Source organism: Myxine glutinosa, chromosome 13, assembly GCF_964187855.1.
Source record: "Myxine glutinosa chromosome 13, kmMyxGlut1.1, whole genome shotgun sequence".
Classification (NCBI taxonomy): domain Eukaryota; kingdom Metazoa; phylum Chordata; class Myxini; order Myxiniformes; family Myxinidae; genus Myxine; species Myxine glutinosa.
In genome coordinates this window covers 16194576-16213149 of record NC_136273.1, presented here as the reverse complement: position 1 = coordinate 16213149, position 18574 = coordinate 16194576, and the positions used below count along the sequence as shown (strand labels likewise).

The 18574-nt window shown below is 48.3% G+C and overlaps 2 protein-coding genes across 2 annotated transcripts in view; both read left to right on the top strand.

The window, feature by feature from the left end:
• Positions 1-4853, top strand: part of UPK3B (uroplakin 3B) — a 30359-nt gene extending 25506 nt beyond the window's left edge. Inside the window, exons 6-7 of the mRNA XM_068133849.2 lie at positions 1067-1196; positions 3594-4853. Coding sequence (XP_067989950.2) covers positions 1067-1196; positions 3594-3717 — 254 coding nt within the window. The 3' untranslated portion in view covers positions 3718-4853. The remainder of the gene's footprint in view (positions 1-1066; positions 1197-3593) is intronic.
• A 5288-nt stretch (positions 4854-10141) lies between these two features.
• Positions 10142-18574, top strand: part of LOC137438627 (nucleosome assembly protein 1-like 4) — a 75191-nt gene continuing 66758 nt past the window's right edge. The window contains exons 1-2 of the mRNA XM_078766984.1: positions 10142-10206; positions 10330-10359. The gene's annotated coding sequence lies outside the window, so the exon portion shown is untranslated. The remainder of the gene's footprint in view (positions 10207-10329; positions 10360-18574) is intronic.

Genomic DNA, 18574 nt, shown 5'->3' with positions numbered 1-18574 from the left:
TTCTTTTATTCAATTTGAAAATGGCAGTTACAAATAACCCTCATGTAACTCACTGAGACAGAGCTGACATAAAGAAGCAGGAATGACCACCCACATGCCCCACATTACGTAACCTTGAGCTAAAGACAGCTTGGATGCACACGACGCATATGGAGCATATTCTGACGCCGAGAGCAACTCCAGCAACTTGCACCAAGAACCGGACAAAAAAACGCGATGGAAAAACGTGAAATGGAGTTTATTTATTAATCCTGGATGTGTACACGATTGATTCAGCCTTGAAAACTCGTGCGAAAACCCCCAAAAAAATTATTAAAGATTTCACGATTTTATTTCCTCAAGAAAAAAATCTTCTTTGGGCGGTGTATAATTGCTTCGAACGAAACAGACATTGCCTGGTGAGTGGGTTGTTGTAATCAAAATGTTGTAATTGTTGTTGTAATTAATATATCTTGGCAATTTCCGGTGTGTGCGTGAATTTTCTCAATTATTGCTGAAACCGAGACTAAAACCATCGATAAAAATGATATCAGATCGTGAATTACAGTCGAGATAAAGGCTGATGTTATAGGCCTTTGAAAATTCATTTCGTTCTATAAACGGTAACTTTCATCGGATTTTATTCCCGTTTTTTTTCAACCGAGTCTAAAACCATGTTAGCGACTGTTAAAAATGAAATTATATATTGAATTCGAGTTGAAATAAAACTGTGAGAGAGAGCAAGACACCACGGGCCTAACAAAAGAGGCCTCACAGCTATGCGAGGAAACAAAATGGTGGTGATTTGTTTTTGAAGTCCCTTCCAGAATGGGTGGAGCTACTCTCTCAATGGTGTAACACCCCCGGACAGACGTCCGACAGGATCACCTACGGAGAATATATATTTATAGATAGATATATAGATATTGCATTGATAAAGGCAGTATGAATTGTGACGTCACAAAATACAACCCTCGTTTCATTATACTTACTCATTCTTAGTTAGTGCCGTATGTGTATTGATTGTCGGCTTCAGTCTAAGCATGACCTTCACATAACAATCCCATTTTGTGAACTTTTTCCACAGTTGAAGACCGCGGAACTATTACAACATGGCTGGGAAAACATTCTGCTTCAATGGTTGTGATTACATCCATTCTGACCGTTCTACTGGTGTTGCTTCTCATCGCTTTTATCATGATGTTCTTCGTGAAATGGTATGTTTTATCATGTCCTTTATGCTGATATCAATAACTGGCTTCTTCTCCTTCTTCCTCTCCTTCTTCTCCTTCTTCTTCTTCTCCTTCTCCTTCTCCTTCTCCTTCTACTCCTTCTTCTCCTTCTCCTTCTTCTTCTTCTCCTTCTTCTCCTTCTCCTTCTCCTTCTCCTTCTCCTCCTTCTCCTTCTCCTTCTTCTCCTTCTCCTTCTTCTCCTTCTCCTTCTCCGTCTACTCCTTCTTCTTCTTCTCCTTCTCCTTCTTCTCCTTCTCCTTCTCCTTCTTCTCCTTCTCCTTCTTCTTCTTCTCCTTCTCCTTCTCCGTCTACTCCTTCTTCTTCTTCTCCCTCTTCTCCTTCTCCTTCTCCTTCTCCTTCTACTCCTTCTTCTTCTTCTTCTTCTTCTTCTTCTTCTCTGATATGCATCACGTGGCACCCGTGCAGATAACTCGTACGTGAGCTCTCACTATGTTCAAAAATAGTGGAATCCTGCAATGCATTTATTTATTAATTTATTTGTCCAAGGTTGTGTTATAGAATGTTCACTGTGATCAAAGTTGGTGATAAATTCCCAGCGATATTGGCATTTCTCATGGACCAGTGGCTAATATCATTGCAAAGTTTATCGATGTCCACTATGTTAAGAAGTCTGTCGGAAGGAAGTTATTGGTCGGTCTGATCAGTGTCTGGTGAGGTCCTCGAGGACTTGCAGCGTCTACTCTACTCTAAGGATGTCACCCATACTGCCTTTGACTCAATCATGTCAATAACAGAGAAATTGTACTTGTATAACAGAAATTACGTTTCAAACAAATGTTGATGGGCCAAACAAAAGTGTCTGCCAGGATGTAGGTTGGACATCCGGCTCTAGCATACCTAACTTATTCAAGACGAGACAAATATTGCAGGTAAAATGAAGCTTTAGTTTTGTGATGGTTGGCCTAACTTTTGTAAAAATTGAGGAAACAATTAAATTATTTTGGGTTCTTTTGGATTAAGCCACAATTCCTTATGGAAGGAGGATGATTTTGTAGGAAATACCATAAATTTAACGTTTTCATTACCTTATTAATTACCTCCGCCATCATTGAAGGTAGACGGAGGTTATGTTTTCACCCCTGTTTGTTTGTCTGCGAGCAGGATATCTCACAAAGTTGTGGACAGAATCGGACGAAATTTCGTGGAGAGGTTGGGTATGCGACATGGACGAAATTATTCGATTTTGGTGAAGATTTGAATCCCAATCCGGATCAGAGAATTAAAAAAAGTGATTCTTGACCATTGAGTGATAGGGCTAAAACCGATATATATCACGATCTCTCAAAAAGTTATGGGCGGATTCACATGACACTTGGTGGACAGGTTTGGTGTGCGACAAGCACTAAATGATTAGATTTTGATGAAGATCCACATCTGGATACTATAATTTAAAAAAAAATCCTCAGTGATTCTTCACCATTGAGAGATAGGGTCAAAAACGATATATGGCAGGATATCTCAAAAATTGTCGACGACTTATGCCAAAACTTGGTGTATGAGGTGGTTAGGTGACAAGAACAAGCCGATTAGATTTTGGTTCTGGTCCGGATCCAGATCCAGCCTATCATTGGGATACAAAACAGTGTTCAGCCTGGTTAGCCCATCCCCGGCACAACAGGAGACGGGGTTTTGCAATCATTTCTGTTGTGTGTGTGTGTGTGTGTGTGTGTGTGTGTGTGTGTGTGTGTGTGTGTGTGTGTGTGTGTGTGTGTGTGTGTGTGTGTGTCTGGGCCGTAACATTTTTACCATTTTAGTTTTGTCATCAAATTTTCAACAAAGCTTCATCATGATAATACAAATTTATTTGATGAGAAGGCAAATTATTAATTTTGTCAAAACGTCAAAGGTCAGCGTCACTTAAAATCATCAATTTTCATTCAATTGACCTGAAATTTAAATTTACCATTTGAGTTTTGTCATCAAATTTTCGCAAGAGCTTTAGTATGATAATATGGAGAAGACAAATTTATGATTTTGCCAAAAGATCAAGCGTCACATAAAATCGTCAATTTTCATCCGATTGACCTGAAATTTTAAGAATTTGCATATTGGGTCACTGAATTGGTTAACCAATCAAAAGGCAGGGGTCGTTTGTGTTGTTAGATCAAAAGGTCAAAGGTCAAAGTTGCATAAAATCATGAATTTTTATATTGTATTTTTTAAAAACTGTTTTCGTTATTTTTAACATATTCAAGAAGAAGAAAAGACGTCTGAATACAAATAGACGTCGACAGGCTTTGCATTTTCAGATGATTTCTAGTTTTGATTGTTATTTTAAGTTTTTCGTTATTTCATTTTTATCTCAGTATAAAAAGGTTGAAATGTATAATGTTTGTGTGTGTTTGTGTGTGTTTGTGATAGGGAAACAGGCTTAAGTGAGATTAGTCAGCAGGTTAGACCACAGCTGTCGGAGTATTCCAAGTATGATACACACCACATCAACACCGCCTACGAAGAACCATCGCAACTTTACGTCAAAGCGTAGAAATGATGACTTTTACTGTATATTATGACACATGCAATACCCCCCAAATCCTGTAGTGCTGTTCTTCAATCCTATAAAGCACAGACACACACACACACGCACGCACACACGCACGCACACACGCACATATATGCACATTTATGCACGTTTATGCACATTTATGCACGTTTATGCTTATTTATGCACATTTATGCACATTTATGCACATTAATGCACATTAATGTACATATATGCACATATATGCACATTTATGCACATGTATGCACGTTTATGCACATTTATGCACATTTATGCACATGTCTGCACATGTATGCACATTTATGCATCATTATGCACATTTATGCATCATTATGCATGTTTATGCACGTTTATGCATGTTTATGCACATTTATGCACATTTATGCACATATATACACATATATGCACGTTTATGCACGTTTATGCACGTTTATGCACGTTTATGCACATTTATGCATCATTATGCACATTTATGCACCATTATGCACATTTATGCATCATTATGCACATTTATGCATCATTATGCATGTTTATGCACGTTTATGCATGTTTATGCACATTTATGCACATTTATGCACATATATGCACATTTATGCACATATATACACATTTATGCACATTTATGCACATATATGCACATATATGCACATTTATGCACATATATGCACATATATGCACATTTATGCACATACACACACACACACACACACACACACACACACACACACACACACACACACACACACACACACACACACACACCACATTACATAAAGACTTTTCTTCGTATGTCTGGCAAATCCATCATGTCTACATTAGGTCATATCTTCATCTACGTCATAACCCTGCTCATCATCCACATTACGGTACGTTAACGGTGAGCGATGCAGTTTACCAGAGCTTCCAACATCACCTGCTTGTTGTCTTCAACATTCTGAGCAAGGTTCCCATAGTGTTTCTCAATCCCCATCCCAATGTCCCAATCACACCTTGAACAATATTGCTTTTTAATTTTTTTTTGCTTATTTTACTTTGAATATAACATTGGGGATCTGTCATGGAAGTATAATTTGAGTATGGCATGGTAGTTTGAATAAAGTTTCTCCTTTTAAACTCTTTCCCTGTGTATGTGTTTGGATTTTTATTGGGATCCATAATGTGATGTACGGTACCTTACTTTGATGCAGCGGGTATCTTTGCTATAATTTACATCAAGCTGAAATTTCGAGGAAAAGTTGTGGCCTGACAGCTGGAGTTAATTTGGGGAATTGTAAAATATATTCAAAAAAGAAAGGAATTACAAATTCCTGCTACTGTGGCGGACACGAAAGCTCACTGGCGTGAGGGCATCATTCCACGCACCAAGTGGGCGGCGGCCACGCCCGAGGGGTAGGCGTGGCCGCGGGATATACACCGGGCGCGGAGCGCGCCAGTGCTAAAGTGAACTCTTTTAATAAAGACACTTAAACTTACCGAGTTGTCCGCTTCCTTCTTATTGTACAAGTAAGCGCGCGTAGCACCGCGCTTCATTTGGTGACCCTCCGACGTTGGATCAGCCGTCGCTGACCGACCGAATACGCCATCGCAATGGCAAACAATGCGGTTACGATCAAACTCCCCGAGTTCTGGGACACGCAAGCTGAAGTATGGTTCCTGCAGGCGGAAGCCCAGTTCCGACTTCGAGGCATCACGGTGGACGAGACCAGGTACTGCCACGTGGTCGCCTTCCTCGGGCCCGGCACGGCCGGCCGCGTCGTGTCGGTCCTGAGGAACCCACCGGCCGATGGCAGGTACGAGGCGATCAAGCGTCTCCTCCTCGCCACGTTCGGCCTCACAGTGGACGCTCGGGCCGACCGCCTCCTGGACCTCCCCGAGCTCGGTGACACGCGACCGTCGGTCCGCATGGACCATATGCTGTCATTGATGGGCGACGAAACCCCGAACGCTCTATTCCGGGCGTTGTTTCGACGCCAGCTGCCGGCACGAGTCCGCCTCGTGTTGGCCGGTTCTGCGACGACGGAACCCCGGGCTCTCGCTGCAGAGGCCGACAGGTTCTTCGCGGCTTTGGACACCCAGGCGAGTTTTGGCGCGGCCGTCGCGGCGATCGGGGCTGATGCTGATGCTGACCCTGATGCTGATGCACCGCACCTCGTGGATCTCTAGGCTGATGCGCATTTCGTGTCCACCGCCACGCCCCGCTCACCGCCGCCGCCGCAGAGGAAACCGCGGCTTCCGCCGCCTTCGCCGCAAACCTGGTGTTTTTTCCACGCCCAGTTCGGCCACAAGGCTCGGCAATGTCGCCCGCCGTGCTCATTCGGCAGGTCGGGAAACGCCCAGGCCGGCCCTCGGTAGTGGCACTGAGCGCCGGCCGTGCAAACAGCCTACTGTTCATCACGGACACCTTATCCGGGCGCCGTTACCTGTGCGACACGGGAGCGCAGGTGAGTGTCGTTCCCGCCGGTACGTCCGACAAGCAGTCCACGGGCCGGGGCCCCGCTCTGCTTGCCGCCAACGGTACGTCCATTCGCACGTACGGAAAACGCTGCCTTTCTCTGCGGTTCGGAGGGCAGGTTTTCCGGTGGTCGTTCGTCACTGCCGACGTGCCTATGGCACTGCTCGACGCGGACTTCCTCTGTGCCAATGGCCTGTTGGTCGACGTAAAGCACAGAAGGCTTGTCCAGGCTGAGACGTTCAGCTCGCTCGCATGCGCGCTGCCCGCCTCGTTGAGCAGCTCCCGGAGCGGCTCATCGACCGGCTCGCCGAGCGGCTTGCTGAGCGGTTCGGTTCCAGCCAGGTTCATCTGTACGCTTCCGGCAGCGAACGAATTCACCCGCCTCCCCGCGGGTTTCCCGGCCCTCACGCGGCCCACCTTCTCGGCGGGGGCCATCAAGCACGGGGTGGAACACCACATCCCCACCGCCGGGCCACCGGTCTATGCCCGGGCATGCCGCCTCGAGCCGACGAAGCTCGCCGTAGCTAAAGCGGAGTTCGATACGCTGGAGCGGCTCGGCATCGTGCGGCGCTCCGAGAGTGCTTGGGCATCGCCGCTTCACATCGTGCCAAAGCCCGGCGGGGGATGGCGACCGTGCGGGGACTACCGGCGCCTCAACGACGCCACCACCCCCGACCGCTACCCTGTCCCCCACATCCAGGACTTCTCCACCCGGTTGGTGGGCATGTCCTTCTTTTCGAAGGTGGACCTCATACGCGGCTACCATTAGGTCCCCGTCAGGCCGGAGGACATCCCGAAGACGGCGGTCATCACGCCGTTCGGGCTTTTCGAATTTCTTCGGATGCCCTTCGGTTTGAAGAATGCGGCTCAGGCGTTCCAGCGACTAATGGACAGTGTCTTGCGCGACTTCGATTTCGTCTATGTCTACCTGGACGACATCCTCGTCACCAGCGCGTCCCGCGAAGAGCACGTTCACCATCTCCGCACGCTCTTCGAACGTCTGGGCCAGCATGGCTTCATCGTGAACCCCGCCAAGTGCCGGTTCGGCGTCGCCGACATCGACTTTTTGGGGCACCACATCACCAGGCACAGGGCCGTCCCCCTACCGGCCAAGGTGGAGGTGGTGAAGGGGTTTCCGCGCCCCCGCACGATCAACGGGCTCCAGGAGTTCCTGGGCATGGTGAACTTTTACCATCGGTTCCTGCCCCGCATCGCCCAGCTCCTGCGCCCCTTGCACGAGGCCCTCCGGGGGAAGCCGGGCAAAGGTGACGTTACCTGGACCGAGCAGATGGACACGGCATTCGTCGGCGCGAAGCTCGCCTTGGCCAACGCCACCATGCTCGCGCACCCGGTGCCCGATGCACCGATCGCCCTCACCACCGACGCCTCGGACTACGCGGTGGGCGCGGTGCACGAGCAATGGGTGCGTGGTGCTTGGCAACCGCTGGCGTTCTTCAGCCGGCAGCTTCGCCCGCCCAAACGCCGCTATAGTACCTTCGACCGCGATTTGCTCGGGCTTCACCTGGCGGTCAGGCACTTCCGCCATCTGCTCGAGGGCCGTGCGTTCACGGCCTTCGTCGACCACAAGCCACTGGTCTTCGCGATGGGCAAGGTCGCCGAGCCATGGTCGGCCCGGCAGCAGCGTCACCTCTCGGCCGTGTCCGAATATACAATGGACATCCGGCACGTCACGGGGAAGGACAACCCGGTGGCGGATTGCCTTTCCCGGTCCGTCACCCACGCAGTCCACCTTGGCATCGACTATGCCCGGATGGCGGCGGACCAGGCCGCCGACCCCGGCGTCCAGGCCTTGCGGACCGCCGTCACGGGCCTCCACGTCACCGAGGTGCCGTTCGACGGCGCGGCCCTCTTGTGCGACGTCTCCCTCGGGCGGCCTCGCCCCATCGTGCCCGCGGGCTGAGGTTTTTGACGCTATCCACGGCCTGTCCCACCCGGGCACGAAGGCCTCCCAGAGGTTGGTCGCCGACAAGTTTGTCTGGCATGGCCTCCGGAAGGCCGTCCGCGGCTGGACCAGGACGTGCCTCGCGTGCCAGCGTGCGAGCGCACGAAGGTGCACCGGCACAACCAGGCCCCATTGGCCCCGTTCACGGTGCCGGAACGAAGGTTCGACCACGTACACGTGGACCTGGTGGGACCTCTGCCCCCCTCGCGGGGTTTCACCCATGTCCTGACCATGGTGGACCACACCACCCGGTGGCCGGAGGCCGTGCCTTTGGCGGCGACGACGGCGGCGGACGTCGCACAGGCGTTCATCGCCACCTGGGTCGCCCGTTTCGGCGCCCCCTCGCACATCTCGTCCGACCGCGGCCCCCAGTTCACCTCGGAGCTCTGGGGGGCGGTCGCGCGGGGGCTCGGGGTCCAGCTGCACCGAACCACGGCCTACCACCCCCAGGCCAACGGCCTGTGCGAGCGGTTCCACCGCTCATTGAAGGCCGCGCTCCGGGCCACCCTCCGTGACGGCGGCTGGGTCGACAGGCTCCCCTGGGTCTTGCTGGGCCTCCGGACGGCGCCCAAGGACGACATGCGCACATCCACGGCGGAGTTGGTCTTCGGACAACCGCTGCGGGTGCCGGGCGAGTTCCTCCCCGACCCCACGGCGCCATGGTCCGCGGCGCAGGAGCGCTCCGCGCTGCAGGAGACAGCCCAGAGGTTCGCCCCGGTGCCGACGGCGCACCACGGGCACCCGCCTACGCACGTTGCCCCGGAGCTTCGCACCGTGGAGTACGTCTCCGCCTGGCACGACGCCCACCGGACACCACTGCGGCCCCTGTACGATGGGCCTTTCCGCGTGCTGGAGACCGGGGCGAAGCACTTCACCTTGGACATTGGCGGTACTCCCGACCGCGTCTCGGTGGATCACCTCAAGCCGGCCCACCTCGACGTGGACCACCCACCGCCGGTGGCTCGACCCCCGCGTCGGGGCCGCCCCCCTGTGGGCGGACCCCCGGCACCGCCCAGTACCGCCGGCACGCTGCCCCCCGGTCCTGCACCAATCCCGGGTGCAGCCGGAGGCATCCCAGCTGGCATCCCTGCACCCCGGACGCCGCCGGTCGCCAGAGGGCGCTTCGGCCGGGTCATCCGTTTGCCCCGCAAACTGACCCTCCAGGTGCGCGGGAATTCTGGGGGGGCGCGTGTGGCAGACACGAAAGCTCACTGGTGTGAGGGCATCATTCCACGCACCAAGTGGGCGGCGGCCACGCCCAAGGGGTAGGCGTGGCCGCGGGATATACACCGGGCGCGCAGCCCGGAGCGCGCCAGTGCTACAGTGAACTCTTTTAATAAAGACACTTAAACTTACCGCGTTGTCCACTTCCTTCTTATTGTACAAGTAAGCGCGCGTAGCACCGCGCTTCACTACGATAATTTAGTCGAATATCAGGCCTGGCCAGCCGGTTCGTGAAAGACTTGGGCCAAAAACTTCACCCCGCCATCCCCACAACTACAAGAGATTGGGAATAATATTTTTTTTTCCCAATAAGAAGATTCCCAGAGAAAAATTTTCGTTAAAGAAAATTCCCATATAAAAATCTTATTATAGAAGAAGAAGATTGCAATAGGAGTCCCTTCCAAGCCACTTCATCGGAGACCAATCGGCCCATGGAGCCTGTGCAACGGCTGCCAACCTATGGTTGTTTGTCCGGGCTCTAGAAAAAGGAGTTAAGAGATTGCTTTGCACAGACAGAGGTGTGGGTCAGATGATATACGATATGTGCGTACATAATAAGTAGACGGAGATGCCTGATATTTTATTCACAAAACGGTGTATATATTGTGCATGTGCAGCTTGGTTGTAATTTCTCCCTCTCGATCCTTCCGTATATTGCTAGATTATTTATTTCAAGTCCAATTATAGAAAAACATTCTGCAGGACATGAAATTTTGACTTATTTCGATAACAAATTATGTCACATACGCAGGCGCTTGTTATTGTGAAAACGTTTTCCTCATTGGTATCGCTGCCTTCTGTTGCGATTTTCCCGCCGTTCCTGACTCCTGAGGTAAAGTTGTGGATGCATCCTTGACCGAAACGAACTGACGGAGGGGAGACGTGACGTTTATGGTGTTACTGTTAAATGTTTATTGGTCAGTCTTACTCTTACCTGCTCTATCTTTCTGTCTAGGCTCGTTTCTCTTCCTCCCACGTGATCGGCGTACGTTGCTGAGGTATTTATTCTTAAAACGACCCTTGCAGTTGTTTTCTCTGTCAGAAAGAGGCGATTCCTCTCATTTAACGTGAATTATAAACGAATCCGAACGTATTACGCGAGATTTTGCTATGTCCAAAGTTTCAACATTCTTATTTTCCAACCACGTGGTCGAATGTAAAAATGACCACAGGGGTCATTGTGGTCCATATGTCTTGTTACCCGTGCTAATTTGATGTGCCCACCGTTAAAATCGGCCCAAGTCTTTCACGAACCGGCTCCTCAGGCTTAACTGTCAGTGGATTGGAGGGGGTTTGTAATTGCTTCCGGTTTTTATTTATATTATATACTGAGTCGAGGCTCGTGGAACAGCTAGTACGCTGAACAGATCAGGACGCAACAAATGGAAAGGTGAGAGAGACAGACAGAGACAGACGGACAGAGACGGACACGGATGCTAACAACAGGGTTGAAGGACAAAATAGAGCAAAACTTGGACAAATAAGGAAGGAGGGTTAGAGGAGGGGGGTGTAAATATGGGGAGTACAAGATGGATACAGAAGCACATTCTCAGGAAGGAAAAACTGGAAGTTTGGAAGGAGGGATGGGGCAGAATGGGGGTTAACGAGAGTAGAAAAGATCATGGGGGACGATATGAGATGGTGGTGAACAGCTGTCTTGAAGACCTGGAGGGGAGAATGAGATTGAAGAGAATGTGGTAGTTGGTTCCACAGATGTGGAAAAAGAGGAACAAATGAGTGATTTGGGGAGTTTCACGAGAAGGGGGTTGATGGTGGACCGTGTGCACCCTGCAGAAAGCTGGAGAGGGGAGGGGAGGGGAGGGAAGACAAAGCGAGGAGAGGGTAGAGGGTGCAAGACCAGGAAGCAGACTGGAGAAGACAGAGAGACCACTGACCTGTCTGTGATTAGAAAGTGATCCGCCCATGGACTCTTCTTCATTGGGGGAGATCCCAATTATCTCGAAGGCCTTGGCTTCCATCACATCAAGCTGAGTAAGGTGTAAGGCAGGGGAGCGAGCGCAGAGGGGAGAGCAGTACTCCATCATCCTGTGGATGAAGGTCTCAGGTGGTTAGTAGTTCAGGTGTGCCAAGGAAGGACTTTGTACGACGGAGGATGCCGAGTCGGTTCCTGGCTTTGGAGACCAACCTTGAAATGTGGTTTGCCAAGAAATGTCGTGGCTCATAGTGAGACCCAGCAGTTTCAGTGAATGAACCTCCTAACGAGGATCGTTAAAAAAGTATAGGGGGGTCGAAGCGGAGGGGTTGCTAGACGGTCTTTTCGGAGAGAGATGGTGAATGTGAGATTTTTCAGGGTTGAAAGACATATATCAAGTGTTTGACCAGCTTGTGATTTTTTTTTTCCCAAGGTGTGAAGTCTGAAGAGGGTCAATTCTGCCTGTCTGAAGGATGAGTGATGTCACAGCAGAGAGTGGAGTCATCAGAAAATAGTGATTTTTCCAGAGTCAGAAATCATTGATGAAGATCAGGAATAGGACTGGGCCCAGAACACTGCCTTAGCACACTCCTGCCTCAACAGGAAGAAAAGTTGAAACATTTATGTTGAGAGCCACAAGGCGACGAGAGTACAGGAACTCAGGAAGTCATGTGTGGAGTTGGCATTGGATGCCATAGGCAGACAATTTGGAGGGTGAGGCAGGATGGTAGAGTGTATCGAAAGCTAGAGACTTGTCAAGAGAGACGGCCATGATCTCCTCTCTGACATTGAGGGCCTCCATCTATTGTTGGGTGAGTAGAAGAGACATATCCTAGGTGGAGTGACCTGGGTTGAATGCAAATTGGTGATGTGTGATGAGGTTGTTGGAGCAAATTTAGAATTTCATATCAACTGTGATGATGGATTCCATCACCTTGCTGATTATTGGAAGTAAGCCGATAGGTCTGTAGTTAAGGGAATCGGTTTTTGTACATTTTTTACCCTCCGCTAACCCCTGCTCAAGCGGGGAAAAATGGCCTTAAAACGATCATTCATTCATTCATTCATTTCATTTTTTCCCTCCAGAGGAGAGGGTATTGCATTTGAGTCTGTTTGTTTGTCCGCACAGAATAAATATGATTTTCTCTGCAACCGTTGGTCCGATTGACAGGGAATTTTCACCATAGGTGCACCTCCACCTGTCCACGAAATTTGGTGGAGAGGTTGGGTATGTGACAAGAAAGAATCGATTTGATTTTGGTGAAGATTCGGATCCGGATCTGATCTGAGAAATTTTAAAGTGATTCTTCACCATTGAGAGGGCAAAAAACGATATATATCACGATATCTCGAGCAGTTGTGAACGGATTCGGCCAAAACTTGGTGGACAGGTTTGTGTGACATGGAACAATTGATGCAATTTTGGTGAAGTTCCAGATCCGATAATTTTATTTTTAAAGTGATTTGATCTTAACACCATTGAGAGATGAGGCCAAAAACGATACATAGTACAATACTTCAAAAAGTTGTGGACGAGTTATGACAAACTGGGTGGATGAGTTGGTTACGTGACAAGAGCAAACCGATTCGACTTTGGTTTTTGGCTGGATTCAGATCTGGCCTCTGAGTCAGTGGATACAAAAGGTAAACTGTTCAGCCTGGTGAGGTATGTGCTCTACCGAGTGTCATTATAGTTACCCTCACCAGAGGAGAGGGTATTGCATTTGAGTCTGTTCGTCCGCACCGAATAAATATGGTTTTCTCTGCAACCGTTGGTCCGATTCAGAGGATATTTTCACCATAGGTGCACCTCCACCTGTAGATTTTAAAAAGTAATTATGACGTCATAGGTCACGTGGTACGGGAGCATCTTGGAAAAACGTTGCCCCTCCATATCTCCGAAAGCACTGAATAGAAAAAATTGAGACATGGCTCATTGTAAATAACTCTCCATGAGGAATAAAATATGTTCATGATGATGTCATAGGTACCGTACCTCCATTATGACGTCATAATTTGACAAGTACAAAACTTTATCCGATCAAGATGAAATTTCTTCAGCATAATCTTGGAATAAATTAGTTTAGAAAAAAAATGATGATTACGTCATCGGTCACGTGGTTCGGCCGCCATATTTGTTTTAACACAAAAGCCTTAAAAACCACTGAAAATACATCCTGGTGAGGGTTTGCAATCTCTGATTGCTCTTTCTTGTTACATTATGTTTCTCAGGCCTTTATAGGATTCGAACCATTATCGGATTACCATAGTCCATAATTTACCCTATTTACATATTCGCATCCACCTTTTGTACAAAGAAATCCACAACACCCCCCCATTTTTGTAATGGTACAACCCGAACTTTGAATCGGGTAAAGGGTGCTAACTTCCCGGACATCTGTGCGAGGTGATAGAAGTAGTAATTACGAAAAAAAGTGTATTCCGATGGAAAGGAGTTTGTAAACATCGACCTGACACAATGACACTTAGCACGGCGTTTAAACTGTAAAACGTGGTTCTGAAAGTTGCTTTTCATGATCTCATGAGTTTTTTGCATTATAATTTATATACAATACAAACAAATGGAGCATGAAAACGGTTTTTTGAGGGTGTCATTTGGTGCCTCCGACCCCCCCCATCACCACCCCACTGAGTACAGGTGTATATCATAAAGTTGATGATTTCAGTTTACCTGTAGTCTTGTACACCATTCCAGGTAACAATCAATGTACCAATTGAAATGGGTTACAATGTCTTTTCATCTGAGCTACTTAGATTTGCAAGAATTTGTTCTGGATTTGATTTTGATTTTTTGATTTAAAATCAAAAAAATTTGATTTCCCATCATGTGTTATGGATTCGTCACTTCCGTTGTTGTGGTTTTCATCCACTGTAAACATTTTTGGTACCATGTACTATTATTGTTATCGTTTAAGTGAAATAGAGATTACTATTTTCAAAAGGTAAAAAAAAGTTAATGTTTTAAATGAAACCGGAACCGGATGAAGACGAAGAGGAAGAAGAGGAAAAGAAGGCGGAGCGAGTGAGTCGGACAAGAAGCCGAGCTGCTTCAAGGTCCTGAGCGAACATTGGCGCACGAGGGTCACGTGTGAACTTTGGGTTTCCTGGGAAAGGGATTCCTGCGACAGAGTTGTTATCGCTGTGACAGATAAACCTGTGTGACAGGTTTTGCGTTTGATTCCGACGAGAACGAACGGGCCGTCGGCCATTTTTACCTCGCGCAGGATTTGCGCTTCGCTCAAGGTTTTTCACCTCGCTTCAACCATTTTCACCGCATTCAGACGTTAATCTGGTGTGTGTGTGTAACGTGGCTTTTGAGTGGGAAATCTGCGGTTCGCCGATTGAGAGCCGTGGAACGTCCATACCCGAGGGTGTGATTTCCCAGTCGCCTTGATGGCACCTTTGCACAGCTTTGGCAGCGTGACTGTGACTGTCATCCGAACGGGATTCTGGTCTCGATTAGACATCGTTCTGACGATCACTGGAGCGGATCGACTTTGGCTTGATGCCGGAATAGAGACATTGGGAATGTTCTTCTTTCCGCTCACTTGGAGCACAGTGAGTTATATTGTACGAACCTGATGGTACCATCATAGGAAATACAGTCACGTGAAAAAGTAAGTACACCCCATGTAAAGTTTTGACTTTTTCAACATATTTCAACATACAGCTATTTGATCTTCATTTCAACAATATTGATAGATAAAGGTGATATTTGTAGTCCATTGTATAATTTAAATAAACATAAATGTAAATTTCGCATGTGGAAAAAGTAAGTACACCCTTGGCTCTAAACGGTGGTATTGCCCCCTTTGGCAGAAACAACCTGAAGTAGGTGTTTCTTATAACTGTCTACCAGTCTCTGACATCGACTGGGAGAAATTTTTGCCCACTCCTCCATGCAGAATTCTTTCAGCTGTGCGATGTTTGAGGGGTTTCTTGCATGCACAGCTCGTTTGAAATCCCCCCACAACATCTCGATGGGATTTAGATCCGGGCTTTGACTTGGCCATTCCAGAACCCTCCATTTCTTTCTTTTCAGCCATTCCTTGGTGGATTTACTGGTGTGTTTAGGGTCATTGTCATGTTGCAAGGTCCACCTTCGGTTGAGCTTCAACTTTCTGACAGATGGCCTCACATTATCCTCAAGCACCCTCTGAGACAATGAAGAATTCATAGTGGATTATATGATGGTGAGCTGCCCAGGCCCTGATGCAGCAAAGCTGCCCCAAACCATAATATTTCCACCACCATGCTTTACAGTTGGTATCAGGTTCTTGTGGTCAAATGCTGTCTTTGGTTTTCGCCAAACATGTCTTCTGGTACTGTGGCCCAATAGCTCTAACTTTGACTCATCTGTCCAGAGCACATTGTTCCAGAAGTGCTGGTCTTTGCCTCGGTGTTCATTGGCAAACTTTAGTCTTGCCCTGATGTTCTTTCTGGACAGCAAAGGTTTCCTCCTGGCACACCTCCCATGTAGATCAAATTTGTGCAGCCTCTTCCTAATGGTAGACTCGTGCACTTTGACATCAACAGTGGCAAGAGCTACCTGTAGGTCCCGTGATGACATTCTGGGGTTCTTGGAGACTTCTTTCAGCATCTTGCGGTCTGCTCTCGGGCTGAACTTGCTGGGCTTGCCTGGCATGAACAAGTTGGCAGTTGTTTGGAATCTTCTCCACTTGTAGATGATCTTCTGGACAGTCGAATGATTGATTTGAAATTGTTTGGAGATCTTTTTAAATCCCTTCCCAGACTCGTGGGCATCTATAACCTTCTTTCTGAAGGCCTCGGAGAGCTCTTTTGATCTAGGCATGGTGACGCCGCACACTTCAACAACAAAGAGCAAACCAAACTAAATGTCTGAGGTTTAAATAAGACAGGTTCCTCCAAGATCCTCTCTAACAATGTTCTAATCATTTGCACCTGAGCTGGTGCACCTGATTCTAATTTTAGGTATTTGAAGTAGTGATAAATGTAGGGGTCTACTTACTTTTTCCACATGCGAAATTTGCATTTATGTTTATTTAAATTATACAATGGACTACAAAATGTAAATGTTTCATGATATTTGTTATATTATATCACCTTTATCTATCAATATTGTTGAAATGAAGATCAAGTAGCTGTATGTTGAAATATGTTGAAAAAGTCAAAACTTTACATGGGGTGTACTTACCTTTTCACGTGACTGTATATATTGGTTGTACAATTGATTACTCTTGTTGTACTGTTATTCTTGTGTGATCTTAATACAATACTTGTTGGTTGGTAGCAATTGGTGTGGTTTCACCATTGATCTTTGACATGCAGAATAACACATCTTTCTGCCGTGACTCCTCTCGGCGCTCGGAGGTACACCGTGACCGGGGTTTGGGGAGGAGCACGTAACACATGTTAAACAAGGGATATATACCTGGTGTTGGCCGATTGGTTAGGGCAGTGGGCTTGGGATCCTAAGGTCCTGAATTTGAATCCAGTTCAGCTGTTGAATTAATTCCAGGTGGGGTTGACTCAACCTGTCATCCTTCCGAGATCGGCGAAATGAGTACCAGGGTACTGGGTCCTCTCTCAAGGAGGTTGGTGGGAGGATTTGCACTTTGGCCACCGTAAAAACACCTTATTCTGTAGCACACACAGTGGTGTGTGTCGGAATGGTGCTGAGGAGTCATCCAAGGACACGACGTGCTGATCCAGCATACGCTCCTATATCTATATACTGTTACGGACACGACTTTGATGTTATGGTGGGCCGAGCGGAATGGCCGCCGTGTTCGCACAGTTTACCCGATTATACTCGAACGTTGGCCGAATCACGCTACGCTAGATCAATGAAGGAAAGGACACAACGGCTGGGTTAAATGACACGACACCAGGGGTACAGTTCTCAAGACCTCCGGAGGAGGTTATAATATAGGATATGCAGAACGTTTAGATTACACTGACAAGAGGTACAGCATAGAAAGGTGGGCACTTAAATACGGTCTTATCTTAGCCCTGACAGACCACAGATAAACGGGACAAGACTGACTCACACAGGGATTGATGGCAAGGAAGGGCAGAATCGATGGCTCAAGGTGCACCTTGGCTCAGGGGCAGAATCGACCCGGTCCGGTCCAGAGATGCGGGAGGTATCTCTCAGCGCTAGGAGGTGACGTTCTTTCTCCAAGCTGGGGGCGCATCTCACGTCACCTCCGGTAAGTGGCTGCGTATATCCAGCGGGGAGTGACACGCCCTCGGCTCGTTAGCTCCGCCCCAGATGGAATCGGTCCGCCGCTTCTTATTGGGTGCGGGGGGGGGGTTACCGGGCTCCGCCCTTGACGAGGAGCTGACAGTCAGCCCCTGAGTGGTAACCCCGTCGGAGCACATGGTCAATGGCGGCTAACCAAGCCGGAGTGAGGACGCGCACTCCCCGCGCCGCGGCCGCGCCGCCGCCTGCTGTTGTTGTAGTTGTTGTTGTTGTTGTAGGACCATGAGATGATGGGAGGATGCGGAGATGAGGTTGTGGGGAGGTATTGGGAGGTCCTAAACTCACTACTGGTGCCATACAATCACATTCTGGTGCAACGAAGAGTCAGAATTAATGGAAACGAGTCCTTAACTGACATAGACTAAGAATAACTAGCAAGATGTCCTATAGTTGTCTACGTGAGATGCGGTGAACCTGGGCACGACATTTAATGGGGGAAAAAGGGGAAGGTCGGGGCTACAGAGTGTTGTTTACAGACAATGGGACTAGGGAATGGGGGATTGGGGATAGTTGGGGAGTATTGGGGAAATAGGGGAATATTTACAAGCGGATATGGATGGAGGCCAAATCCCATATCCGCAACATTGCACCCTTCTCTACCTCGGGGCGTCCCGACCCGATAAATTTTTACCTACTTTAGTGTGGCACTCAGATGTAGTTCCCTCTACTATTAACTCTACCCTGAGTGCGACAGTTTTACAGATGTTCACAAATGAGTAAATATGTCCCCCTGCGACGTTGCACCCTTCTCCTCACAGAAACACACCCACAGGATAACCGAATCGCGGAAAGAATTCTCAAACTAAACATACAGCTGGTAGGGAGCATTATTTACACAAGACTACGCTGATATTTACACTACGATCCAGGACCTGTTTTTGGAGGAACACATGCAGATGTTATGCATAGAGAGAGCACGCATGCCAGCATCGATACACCAACCCACGAGTGCTCTGTGGCCTTACGGCCTTTAATAATGTGCAGAGCACCCCTTCCAAG